The sequence below is a fragment of the Lithobates pipiens genome, unplaced genomic scaffold (genome assembly GCF_037356315.1).
Source record: "Lithobates pipiens isolate NorthernLeopardFrog02 unplaced genomic scaffold, aLitPip1_a1.2 Scaffold_16, whole genome shotgun sequence".
Taxonomy (NCBI): domain Eukaryota; kingdom Metazoa; phylum Chordata; class Amphibia; order Anura; family Ranidae; genus Lithobates; species Lithobates pipiens.
The window spans coordinates 540,711,069-540,724,868 of record NW_027507748.1 but is presented as its reverse complement, the minus strand read 5'-3'; the positions used below and the strand labels follow the sequence as shown (position 1 = coordinate 540,724,868).

Sequence of the window (13,800 nt, the reverse complement as noted above, 5' to 3'; positions counted from 1 at the left end):
TTTTAAAATGAGGCAAAATTACCCTATTCAATTTTATTAAATTTTTTTACACTGTTGTCACAGTAAACTTTTAAATATAATTAATTATAATTGTTTGTTTCTTTTTAGTATTTAACTTAATGCAGCACTTTCAAAAGCTCCTGAGGAAGCTCCTATGAGCAAAACATGTAGAGTAAGAAGTGGCTGCACCTGTTATATTAATTCTATGCTTTTTGAACATTGTCATTTTTAAGAAACTTGTTTAATAAAATTTATATTTTTCTATATCTATTTGCATATTATTTTGGTACCTTTAAAGTCCCGCTTGTTCTTTAGCAGTTGCTTCTGTTTATTTCTATACTTTGTACACGCCGCTACTTGTATATCTACTGTACTGTATGCATTTAATCATTTGCTCTGTAAATCATTTTGTATGCTGTATACTCCACACTGCCCCACTCTGTGCTAAACATTATGTTCTCAATGCCATAGTGTAATTATTACATTATCATAATCGTGACAGACAAATTATATCACCAGAAACACACACTTTTACTTGTTTATTTTATAAGGTGAACTGCATTGACCCTTCTCATCTAGTCAGCAGTAACTTTTCAGTAAGCTGAAATGCAATTGGTTCAGTGGGTAATTGAACTTTGTGCCTGAGCCTCGCTGTATACACTTATACAACGTCTTATAGAATAAGCCTAATTGGTTTACGAATATGAAAAACTCTGTCTTATGATGAAAATTATGCTACATTTTATTTAGCTCTAAACTTTAACTGTGTGGTTCTGAAATGGCCTAATCCAGGTAATATTTTGTAAATTTCCCAATGGACATGGCACTACGAAGCCCAAAGTCAATTTTGTGATGTGTTGTGGTTGGTGCAGAAATTGGTCCTGCTTCAAAACACTCGAAGTGTAGTGCAGGAACCAGACAAAGTTCCTTCTGGCAAAAGGTGGGAACATCTGTTCATAAAGGTGGCCTGCTGTGTTATGTTAAGAGCAGAACTATGACCTTATTGCTGTACTGGCAGCTGTTTTGTATCTGCTTATGCATGGCATTGACAAGTACATGAAGATGGTTGAATAAATCTGAAGATATGTTCTTAGTTTTGCAGAGCAAGAATAGATTGGATTTCTTTTAAATCTACTTTGGAAATACATTTCCTCTGGTTCTCTGAATAACAAAAGAACACACAAATGTTTGCAGGCACAGCAGATCAGTAAATTCCATTTGTTTGCTGTTAGGTTTCTGCACTTTGTTCCTGGTGTTCTTAAGGCCCCATACTCACGGTCAGAATATCGTACAAAAAATATACCACTTTTGAATCGTTAGTACACAGCTTTCGTCGCCAAAATTTTCCAAAGGGACAAACATGAAAATTTTTCTCATATGATAACAGATCATTGAACCACTTGCCAACCAGCCGCCACAGTTCTACTGCGTCAGAATGGCACGGCTCGGCGAGACAACGTTCTGTAAAGTCGATTCGACCTGTGGCCCACAGAGCCTATGCGAGTGCCTGGCGGTCGCGGTCAACGCCGGGCTCCCACGATCGCTTGGGGCACATGGAGAACCGGGATCTGTGTGTGTAAACACAGTTTCCAGTTCTCTGAGGGGAGAAGTGACAGATCCTCTGTTCATACAGAGTATACAGAGTATGAACAGCGATCTATTTCTTCCCCTACACAGTCCACTCCCCCCTTCACTTAGAACACACACTAGGGAACACATTAACCCCTTGATCGCCCCCTAGTGTTAACCCTTTCCCTGCCAGTGACATTTTTACTGTAATCAATGCATTTTTATAGCACTGATCGCTGTAAAAATGTCATTCGTCCCAAAAATGTGTCAAAATTGTTTGTGCCCGCCATAATGTCACGGTCCCGATAAAAATCGCAGATCGCCGCCATTACTAGTAAAAAATAAATAAATAAAAAATTTAAAAAAATGCCATAAAACTATCCCCTATTTTGTAGACGCTATAACTTATGCGAAACAAATCAATATACGCTTATTGCGTTTTTGGGGGCGGTTTTTTGTTTTAACCAAAAATATGTAGAAGAATATATAGCGGCCTAAACTGTGAAAAAAAATTTTTTTTATTTATTACAGAAAAAAGTAAAAAATATTAAAAAAATTTTTCAAAATTGTCGCACTTTTTTTGTTTATAGCACAAAAAATAAAAACCACAGAGGTGATCAAATACCACCAAAAGAAAGCTCTATTTGTGGGGAAAAAAAGGACATAAATTTTGTTTGGGTACGAAGTCGCACGACCCCGCAGTTGTCAGTTAAAACGACGCAGTGCCAAATTGCAAAAAGTGCTCTGGTCAGGAAGGGGTTACATAGGTTGAAAAAAAAAAGACACAAGTGCATACAGTTCAACCACAAAAAAAAATATCATACAATCCCATATACCCAATTCTATACCCACAGTTGATCCAGAGGAAGGCAAAAAACCCCAGCAGAGCATGATCCAATTTGCTAAAGCAGGGGGAAAAATTCCGTCTTCATCCCCCGAGAGGCAATCGGATTTTCCCTGGATCAACTTTACATATAAATGTTAATACCCAGTTATATTATGTACACTTTAGAAATAATCCAGGCCTTTCTTAAAGCAATCTAATGAGCTAGCCAGAACCACCTCTGCAGGGAGTCTATTCCACATTTTCACAGCTCTCACTGTAAAGAAATCTCCTGGGGCTGAAGCAGTTAATCGGTACAGTTTTTCATCCGAAAATACAATACAAACACATTACATCAATTTTCGTACTTTAGTAACCTATTCATTTTTATTTTTTTTGGCATGGGGGGGAGGGTCCCCTCTGAATCCACGCTAGACCCGAAGGGCCTGGTACGGACCTGGGGGGGATGACCCCACGTGTTTGTTTTTGGTTGTTTTTTGGGGTTTTTTCGACAATCTTTATATTTTTTACATTCAGCTGATGACTGATCGGTTGTTAAGGACGTGGAGGCCGGCTTCCCGGCACCCTCCTTAGCAACCAGATACATACAGTGTATTTAATGAGGTGGGGGTGGTGGTGGGTTTAAAAACAGGATGTCAGCGGATCAAATGTAAACAGATCGTTGCTTAGCAGAGACGGATGTCAGAGGATAATCATCCACTAACGTCTGCTATCCCATAGAGATGCATGTATGTCCGTTTTTCATTTGTCAACAGATGGATGAAAAACGGACATGCGAAATGGCTGTGTGAAAGGGGCCTTACTCAGTAAGCACAAAATAGTAACCGTCGTAAAGCTGGACAAATCAAACTGAGTGCATAAGGAAATAAAATCATATGCAGCAATTTTTTTTGTGATTATCAGCCTAACCCCACCCTCTTCCTGATGCCCAAGTCTCCCTTTTGCTCATTATAATGATTTTATTTTTATAAATTAACGTTACTTACAGAATAAAGCAAAAAAAAATTGATGCAATTCTGTACATTCACTTCAATCCCTGCCCTCAAGGAGCTTAGAAAATAAGGACCCCCTATGTCACATGCATACATACACGCATATTAGGAACAATTTAAACAGAAGCTAATTCACCTACTAGCATGTCTTTGGACTATGGGATGAAAGCAGGTTACCCAGAGGAAACTCACGCAGGCACCAGGAGAACATACAAACTCAATACTGATAGTGTCCTGGATGGGATTCGAATGGAGGATCTCACTTTGATGTGGTCTCACTCCTCAATAGTGATGTTTAGGAGGTTGGTTTAGCATTTAAAGGGAAAGAGTATAAAGATTCTTGTATTTCTTGATCTATTTATTGGTTTCAGTAGCAAATTTTACTGACAAGAACCCTTGTTTATGCCTCTTTTTCATATTCTCACTCATCATTTCACAGATTTATGATATGATAATGCAGACCGCATCACAGATTTTTAATTTCTAATTCCTAAATAGCTTTGACATGGTGCTTTATCGGAAGCATACATTTATCAGTTCCTGTCTAATGTGTCTTCCATGCTCTTCAGCTTTAAAAAGAAACCATCATTGGCTTGCTGAATTAAATCATATCACTTTTAAAATTTTATGCAGATATTGTGCCATGTGCATTTGCATCCCCAGTTCATTGCTGCGTTGCAAGAATGCTAACTACTAAGCCACCATGTGAGAGTAACAGAAATGGCTAAATTTGTGTTCGACTAACTGTTCAGTAGTGGCCATCTAATATCATTTGATTCTTAACAAAAGGATCCTACTGCCACTCAGAAGCCGTGTTCATATGTGCTTCTTCCTTGACAATTCCTCCAGGCACTCCAGTTTTGGAGTAAATTTGATGTAAAGTAATCTTTGCACACATCATTACAGATGAGTGCTCTGCGATTTATGAAGAGCTTCACTGGAGCTTGTAACCCTTTCTTGGTTGGTTTCATTCTTTAAACGACTACAGTTGCAGTGATAGCGATTTAGATTAGTTAGCAGCTGTTGATTTTTCAGGCCACTTTCACACTGAGACGCCTTACAGGTGTTTTAGCGCTAAAAATAGCGCCTGTAAAGCGCCTCTCCTGTGGCTTCAGTGTAAAAGCCAGAGGGCTTTTACACTGGGGCGGTGCACTTGCAGGACGGAAAAAAAGTCCTGCAAGCAGCATGTTTGGGGCAGTTTAGGACTGGTGAATACACCGCTCCTAAAACGCCCCTGTGATTAAAATCAATGGCAAACGATGCCAACGTGCTTCAGCAGCGGCGCTTTACGAGCACTTTTAACCCTCCCAAAAGCTGCTAAAATGCTTTACCACCAACGATGCCGCTGCTTCAGTCTGAAAGTGGACTAAGCCAAGCGTTTCATCTTCCATTCCTTTTTTAGAGGGGCACCAATATATAGGTAGTAAACCAGTGTCTTGAAGGAGAAGAGAATGGAAGAAAGGCAATATACTTTGTCCTTTTGATCATCCAGGTTTAGCCTCAGTTCACACTGTAGTGGGTGTAAATTGCACGTGTTCCTGCACCCGCAGCTAAAAGCGTTATTCCTTAGCAAATGCATGTGGGTTCCATTAATTGTTAATTGCACCCCCCCTTCCCCTTGCATCAGAAAATGCGGCATGTTTTCAGGTGCAGGACCATGCAATTCCATGCAGCCACATTTTAAAAGACGGGGGCAGAGATTTATTTCTGGGAATCACAGTTTGAATGGGCTGTTGCACCCACACAAACTTAAGCTGAACCACTCGCACAGATGTAAACATAGATTTGGTGTATTTTGAAAATATTAATTTAAATAGGACCTGTACTGTGAAAGGACTAGTCACTACTACTGCCTGTAAGGAATTGTGCACAAAGAAAAATGTTATTAGACTATTTCCCATGCTGGATACATATTTTTTATTAATTTAAAATGGAAAACGCCTAATTTGGTCACTAGATGGCAATAATTGGAATTTCCTGTAATGCCTAGCACCATCTAGTGGTAAAAATTTGTCGTTTCCAGTTTAAATCAGTGAAAAATGTGTCCAGCACAGGAAAGAGCCCAGGGGTAGGCAAACTTTGGGGGGTTGGAGATCTACCTGTACAACATTAAAGAGATCAAAGATCACAGGGGTTTGCCCCTGTTTTTTTTTTTTTTTTTTTTTTTTTTACGTAATTAACTATCAAGGCCTAGCTAGATGGTAAGGAAAACATTGAAAAACATAAAACAAATGTTACTGTAAAAATATAAACTTAGCCTACATGAAAAGTAGAAAGTGTCAGTTAGTAGAGCAGTGGACCATGTCAGTAGGGCAGTGGATGGTGTGTGGACGGTGTCAGTCGGTAGGACACACTCCCCAATTTCCATGTCTGCAGCCTCAGCTGCACAGAATGAATGAATGAGGAAGCATTCTGCACAATCTTCCCTGTTTACAAACTAAACCATAGTGAACACTGTTTACTATGCTTCAGTTATGAATGAACACCGTAAACGTAAATGATCGGCACTGATCACTCACTGTGTTCTTTCAGAAAAGGTCATTGGTATCTATTGGCCCCTTCCCCCTCTCTCCATCTTGAAGATCCCATCAGAAGGAATGGGAACCTGGTCAGGAGGGGTAGCATTTACTGGAACCGATCATCCTCCTGTATCATCCTCCTGTGGCAGCTGAATGCCAGTGGGAGGGAGAGAAGAAGAAGCCATCTTTAAGTTATTAGAGGAGGATAATAGAGGGGATTGGTCCCAGTAATTTCTACCCCTCCTGTGCAGGTTCTAGGGGTCAGCAAGGAAGGGATGCTATCTATCCATAACCTGCCTGTGTTTTGGGGATTGCGGACCATCAAAATAGTTTAATAACATAAGATTTTTTTTTTTTTTTTTTTTGCCCCATTCACAGAGAACGATTGTACGTGCATTTTCACTGGTTGAATTTCTATGCAGATTTTTTATAAATGCACCCCATGGTATGACTGTGCAATAAAAATCCCATACATGGTTTTCAGTAAAGAGCTAAGTTCAGTTTAGTAGAAGTATGCATTTTGGTAGAGGAGTGAGCTTTGCTTTCTGTTGTCAGAGCGGTCCCCCTGTCGACAGGTAGAGTAGTATTTAGATAGCAGTAGGAGAGGTGGAGGAAGCACAAATCCACAGAATGAATGAAACAAAAATAGGAAGATCCTTTGCACTGCAGGCTATCAGTGATGTCACTAAATCCCATAAGACTAGCAGTCAGAGGCAGCAATGTCTTAGATGATTTCCCACTTGTGTTATATACCTATAAGTCTCAAGGCATAGGAAATGCAGTGCTATTTTTCAGGAGAAGTGCAAGACAAAGCAGGGTATGGTTAGGCATAATTAACATTACTGGATGTTCCCAAGAATATAAAAAGTCTTCACTTTTCTGACGCATTTTAAAATCTATTGTACAGTGTTCCTTCCTGCAGGTCAGTAAAGATTGATGACACCAGACATCTCTACTGCCATAGTGCAGTTTAGGCGTGGTGACAGGTGTCTTAGGATGATGCCTATTCCTGCACCCTGTGTAAATTGTGCTGAAAATGTTGCAATTATAAATGCACTGCTGCATGCCAAACTGAGGAGTAAAAATCCTCATTGCAGGTTGGTGGCTTATTTAATGAGCTTAGCTTGGGGCACAGATGGGTAGGAATGATTGTTGAAAAGTTTGTTCGTTTTTTTTTTTTTTTTTTTTTAATGATTAGTGGGTCAAATTGACATTCATTTTCAACCACAATGACCAGAAATGTGGAAGGAGCATGATGGCAATTTTTTTTTGAACAAACCTATTTCTATCAGTGTATGTGGTTTTCATTTAGTAAAGAATATTAATTCCAAAATCAAATGTTAAAAACAATTGAAATCTTGAACTAATTTCAAATGACAATCGGATGTTTTAAGAATTTGTGTATAAATTTTCATAAACTTTTTTCTAAGAATTTTAATTTGAAATTGTATCCATTCATGTCCAACTTTATTAGAAGAGTTGGGAGCCAGATTCCCAGTTAGGCTACCTCAAAAGTATAGAGAAGGCGGTTGGACTATCACGGTACAGTAAAAAAACAATATGATTGAAAATTATAACAAAAATATACAAAAATTTACAGATGATTTTATTGATGCCAAAAGAACAATCATCATTTACAAATAAAAACATAGTAGCAGTATACAAATTATCACCAATGGGTAATCGCAATAGAGCAGCTGATCACAGATGTCACTTTCTTCGACCAGTTTCGTGGACAAAAACCGCTTCATCAGGAGGTCATCTGTGATTAGATCAAAAGGCATCATAGTAGTCAAGAGACATTTTATTTATAAAAAATATGGACTTTAAGGAAAACATGGCCTGGTAAGGTCCAATAATTCCATCCCTAGGGACTTTAAATGATAACACGGCCTGGTAAGGTCGTGAATATCCATCCCAATTACCTAACCAAAAAAGAAGGGGGGAATAAATTTACAGGGGAGGTGGGACTTTAAATGCAGCACATGGAAGCAAAACGGTAAAAGGGCGAATGTAAAGGAGTTTTATTGATGCATCGATAAATAAACGTACAAAGATAAATAATGATAGTACAAATAAATTAATACAGAGTAGTAATGCATAGTAACATACATATAATGATACATATGATAATAAGATCACTAAATACACTCCAATTAAATGTATTAATAATATAAAATGGGCAAAACAATATAAATAAAGATAATAAATTCATATGATATAAACACTAAGGCCTCTTTCACACGGGGCGGATCAGTAATGTTGTCCCCGCTGAGCCGGCTGCGGACAGGGCGGTCTCCGCACACTGTGCGGGGACCGCCCTGTCAGCTCTCCGCTCTCCTCTATGGGGATCGGACGAGCACGGACCGTCTGTCCGTGTTCGTCCAATCCGCTCTGCAGACGGATAGAAAAATAGGATTTTCCTCCGTCTGTAGAATCGGACTGTTGCGGAGGCGGACGAAATCGGGTGTCTGCGGATGCTCATCCGCAGACACCCGCTATCCCATAGGGATGAATGTATGTCCGTATTTCATCCGCAAACGGATGGATGAAATACGGACATATCGTCCGCATGTGTGAAAGGGGCCTAAAACATTCCCTTCATTCGCCTCAAAAAGGCACCCTGTGTAAATTGTAATAATTATACCTAATGTAAGGTTGAAGGGTCCCGGGAAGGGCAGGCCACTGTGAGAGGTAGGGCTGGTATGGGGCCATAGTATGTAGCCAATATTGTATTTCTTCATGTCCAACTTTCAGGCCACATTAATTTCTTCATGTCCAACTTTAGATATAAATGGGCCCTACTTTTTTAAATGTGAGTTTGTGTGTAGTATACATTATAAAAAATGATCTTGGATGTAATTATTTCATATGAAGTTGTGATCATGTGGGAAGATGTTTTCCTGCAGACCTGCTGTCATCATTCAGCAGAAGTGCAAAGCTGAAAGTGTTTGATAGCAGAGTGTAACAGTTTGCTGTCACTTATTGGGCAAACACACAGACATTATAAAGTACCTGACGCTGATTTTAACTGGTTCTCCCCAAAACAGCACAGAGGCTACCACCCACCCAAGCAATAGTCCATTTACTGGCTCCAATAAACAGTCTAGGGGTGGTCTTTTTTATTTTTATTTATTGCTGATAAAACTTGTACTGTAATGGGAGAGGATTTGGGGACATGGGATACTCCAAAACGGTTAGCAACTGAATGTGAGAGTACAATCATCTTCATAAGCAGCTGTGAATATTTGACAGTCTAAGGCCTCACAGCTGGGAACCATAAGGCAAGTCTCTTTGGCATCTGGTCTGCACAACTATTGATACCCAGTGCAATCTCAGGAACACTGCACAGTACTGGAGGGCACTCTTCTCTAAGCTCGGGGACGGGGAATGGCTAGTGTCTGAGACCCTATGAGAGCAGTCTCAGTCCACGCTACCTCTGGCACTTATATTCCAAGCACACACAATCACCAGGAATCAGTTTAAGGTCAATACTCACAAGCCCTCAGGACAGCTGCCACTTTCCAGCCTCCTCCGGACACAATCCAGTGAGTGAGTGAGGCCTTCTCTAGGCCCAGATCCCTTTGGTGAAGTCCGTTCCAGGTCACTTCCAAGTCCCTTGCTCTGCCACTGCTGAGACCTCAGAGCAACAACACAGTCCACTTGCTGCCTCTTAGGACTTCAGTGACAACCTTTCTTTCAAGTGTTCCAAGCTGTGATCCTGTTCTAGCCATTACTGTGTCATTCAGCTATATGAGACAACTTATTTTAAAGAGGGGAGAATTTGACTACTTTACTCGATCTGTGAATAATCTCCACAGGCTGAAAAAACTAGGAAGGAGTGACCATTAAGAGAAATACACAGCTAGTGAAGTTTAACCTGCTAGTTTCAGTTCTGTATGGTTTAGCTCTCTATTATTATTATTTAGTGTTTGGGAACACTTGAACATTAAGTGTTTGGGAATTTTGTTCATTTTAGTAAAACCCCTTTAGTGGGGTTTCTGTTAAAGTGGTTGTAAAGCCTCAAGGTTTCTCACCTTAATGCATTCTGTGCATTAAGGTAAAAAAAATACTTCTGTGCTGCAGCTCCCCCAGACATGTCCTTTTTCTTACCTGAGCCCGATCTGATCCAGCGATGTGCACAAGCGCAGTGGCTCCAGCCACTCTCTTTCCTCATTGGACAGATTGATAGCAGCAGGAGCCATTGACTCCCACTGCTGTCAATCAAATCCAGTGACACGAAAGCAGAAGGCAGGGCCCAGTCCAGCTGTCTGTATCAATGGAGCAGCAGGGGGACTCGGGAATGAGCGTGCATGGGTGCCCCCCAGGGAAAGTGGTGTGAGGGCACCCGATGAAGAGGGGGGACCTGGAGTGTTGGCAGGGGACCCCAGAAGTAGAGACTAGGGGCTGCTCTGTGCAAAACTATTGCACAGAGCAGATAAGTATAGGCATATTTGTTATTTTTATAGTAAAAAAAGAGGGTTTACAACCCCTTTAACTTTTATGTCTCTGTTACAAAATTCAGTATGGGCACCACATAAGCATGGCAGGAGTAGCCAATCATTAGTTAGGCCTTGTTCACACAGGCATACTTAGACATACATACATTAGCGCTATGTTTTGCCTGCATGGGATGCACAGGTGTTCAATGCAGGCAGTCCCATTCCCAATTTGACTGCCATATGGGGTCAGGTCCCTGAATGCAAACAATGGGAGTTTGGGGACATGCAACCGCACAGATATCAAATTGGGAGCAGCGACTGTGTGTGCAGCAGCTGCATTCCAATTGACATGAATGTGACTGCCTGCATGTGCATGCACAGAAGTACACCTTAAAAAGTTTTTAGATTATTGTTGTCCTATCCTAATAAGCCTGTGCTTGCAGTATCTAGCTGCAGCAGTCCCTTTCTCCAAAATCCCCCCAGCGTAGCAAACGTGAAGGATTGGCCAAATCCTGCAGTTCTGGTTATGTCCGCATGTCCAACCACCCCCGTATGTCTATGGTCTGCTCTACTGTTAGTTAATTTTGTGATTAAGCTTTCTGCTAAGCACAGTGACATCCAATAACTTAATTTAGTCCATTCGGGTTATTTATATAAGCACACGGATCAAATAATCACCCAGTGATTACAGTACAAACTCACCTGTTATGGTTCGTTCATGTTTGTTATCATATCAGCTACTCACTAACACCGGTCAACTACTTTGTGTCTTTTGTATTAGTATATATGCAGTGGTAGTGCTTGTTTGTGTGCCATCTAACTCAGGGCCTGGATTTCAAGGCCATTATGTGTGAAGGATAAATAAATATTCTTGCACACATAACATGTTATCACAACCTTATCAGACATCTATTAAAGAAACTCTGCTGTACATGTATTTTATTCTCTGGAAAGTTGAACAAGAAATCTGAAGACCTAAAACCTAGATTTTCTCTGCACAGTTCAGTCCTCTGTTTTGAGACTCAATTGTCAGTGTATATTATCATTAGATCTTTACGTTAAAGTGATTGTAAAGTCTCTTTTTTTTTTTTTTTTTGTTAAAATTAACAAACCTGTTATATCTACCTGCTCTGTGCAGTGGACTTGCACAGAGCAGCCTGGATCCTCCTCTTTTCTGGTCCCTCTTCGGTGCTCCTGGTGCCTTCCTTTTGGTGAGTTCCCCCCAGAGCAAGCAGCTTGCTATGGGGTCATCCGAGCCAGGCTGCAGCTCCCTGTGTCCATTCAGACACGGAGCCACAGCACGGCCCTACCCCCTTTCTTTTCCTATTTGGCTGACTGACTTTGACAGCAGCGGGAGCAAATGGCACCATGCTGCTGTCTCAGCCAATGAGGAGGGGAATCCCAGGCAGCCGGGACAATCCTACAACATCGCTGAATCTAGATGGGGCTCTGGTAAGTATTCTAGGGGCTGAAGGGGGCTTCTACACACAGAAGGCTTTTTATCTTAATGCATTAAGATAGAAATACAAACATCTGCCTTTACAACCACTTTAAGAGCTCATCCAAGACATTATATAGAGGTTGTGGGCAGGATCCATCTGCCAAAGCATGATGACATACTATACACCTATCATTGACTATCTTCCTGAAAGAGGTCACTGCCATTAGGGGATACCGTTTCCATAAAGTGGTGTACTAAGTAAGCAACAGTCTTTAGATAGGTGGTCAAGTAACAGCCACATGAATGACAGGACCCAAGGTTCCTAGCAGAACCTTGCCCAAAGCATCACACTGCCTCCGCCAGCTTGCCTTCTTTCCATACTGTATCCTGGTGACATCTCTTTCTCAGGTAAGCAACGTACACACACCTGGCCAGCCACATGATGTAAAAGTATACATGGTTCATCATACCAGGCCACCACCTTCCATTGCTTCATGGTCCAATTCTAATTCTCACTTGCCTACTGTAGGAGCTTTTGGCTGTGAACATGAGAGGTGGAGGTGTTCATACATGTGCTTTTTGTCATGGCAGGCTCTTGGAATCTGTCCAGACTGCTGAATTATGTCAGATTTAGCTGCAGTCTGATATGGTCTGATATGCAGGTGTATGGGAAACTTTATTAAATATGTATTGTTAACAAAAGCATGTATGGCGGTGTTAATCTAAAGTAGACTTTTAAACTGTTTATTATTATTTCCAGCTCCTTCAATCAAACTCAAGAAGGTGAACAATGGTAAGTAATGGTAGTGACTTGATTTAAGTTATTTTAAAATGAACTTGGACTTTTCCCATAGTGGACAATGCCACAAGTTCACTTAATTGCTGCCCTTTCACTGCTGTATCTTGCTTTCTGTTTCCCTCTGCTAACTTTGTTCACTGGAATCAAGAAAAAATCCCTGTGCAAGCATTATGTCAATGCGGCCAGAGCATAGGGCTTAGAATTCTCCAAATCGACCTCCTGATCCTAATGACTTGCTCTGTATTCTGTTTTCAAGAGCAGCCGTCTAGACGGCTATCTCCCAATGTTAATAACGTTTGTGCTGTATGGAGTTTGTGCATGCACCTGTGGCCTTATGAAGGACTCCTAAGGAAGCCTAACTACCAAGATCTTCTCTGGTCTCCCTTTTTGGTATATTTGCTCCTCTCCCCTTCACTTATGTATTATTCTTCTTTTATGTACAGAGCATGCAAGGATTATTTGCTGTTCTGGCAAGTAATCCCTTTCTTTTTGTACTTTTCAAAATAATAATAAAAAAAAATAGAAATTTAATTCTCCAAATCCTCATGTGAAAGCACTGAGGCCTCACTTTTGTCAGTTTGGGCACTCAACGCTCATCACAGGTGGACGAAGAGAGTCACACGCTTCCACATACCCTTCTATGGCTCTGCAACAGCAGAGGAAATGGACTATGCTTTCTAAGGAATGAGGGGATGCTAATTCTTTTTTATTTTTTTGTTTTATGAAATTCAATAATAGCTGAAACTGTTATTTGGAATATGGTTATCTTCTCTGCTAAACTTTGCACAAGTTTTTCTGCATAAAGATCATTGTCTTTTCATTGATGTGTACATGCAATCTGAAGGCTATGGACACCGTATATAGTCTCTGGAAGCGGTGTCTGCTGTGTGTAAAGTTGACATTGGTGAACCGTCAAACATTCTGACCATTTCACAGTGGGGGTTATTTACTAAAGGTGAATCCACTTTGCACTACAAGTGCAAACTACATGTGCAAAGTGCACTTGAAATTGCACTGAAAGTGCTCTTGGAAGTGCAGTCGCTGTAGATCCGAGGGGGACATACAAGAAAAATAAGCATTTCAGCTTGCACATGATTGTATAATAAAATCAGCAGAGCTTCCCCTCATTTCAGATCTACCCTCAGATTTACAGCAACTGCACTTCCAAGTGCAATTTCAAGTGCACTTTGCACT

At 40.7% G+C, this 13,800-nt stretch overlaps 1 protein-coding gene across 2 annotated transcripts in view; it reads left to right on the top strand.

Moving 5' to 3' along the window:
- The window catches only part of ADCY6 (adenylate cyclase 6), a 357,827-nt gene that overhangs the window by 322,369 nt on the left and 21,658 nt on the right, over positions 1-13,800 (top strand). For both annotated transcript variants that reach the window (XM_077483314.1, XM_077483312.1), the window contains exon 18: positions 12,568-12,600. In XM_077483314.1, the coding sequence (XP_077339440.1) occupies positions 12,568-12,600 (33 nt within the window). The remainder of the gene's footprint in view (positions 1-12,567; positions 12,601-13,800) is intronic.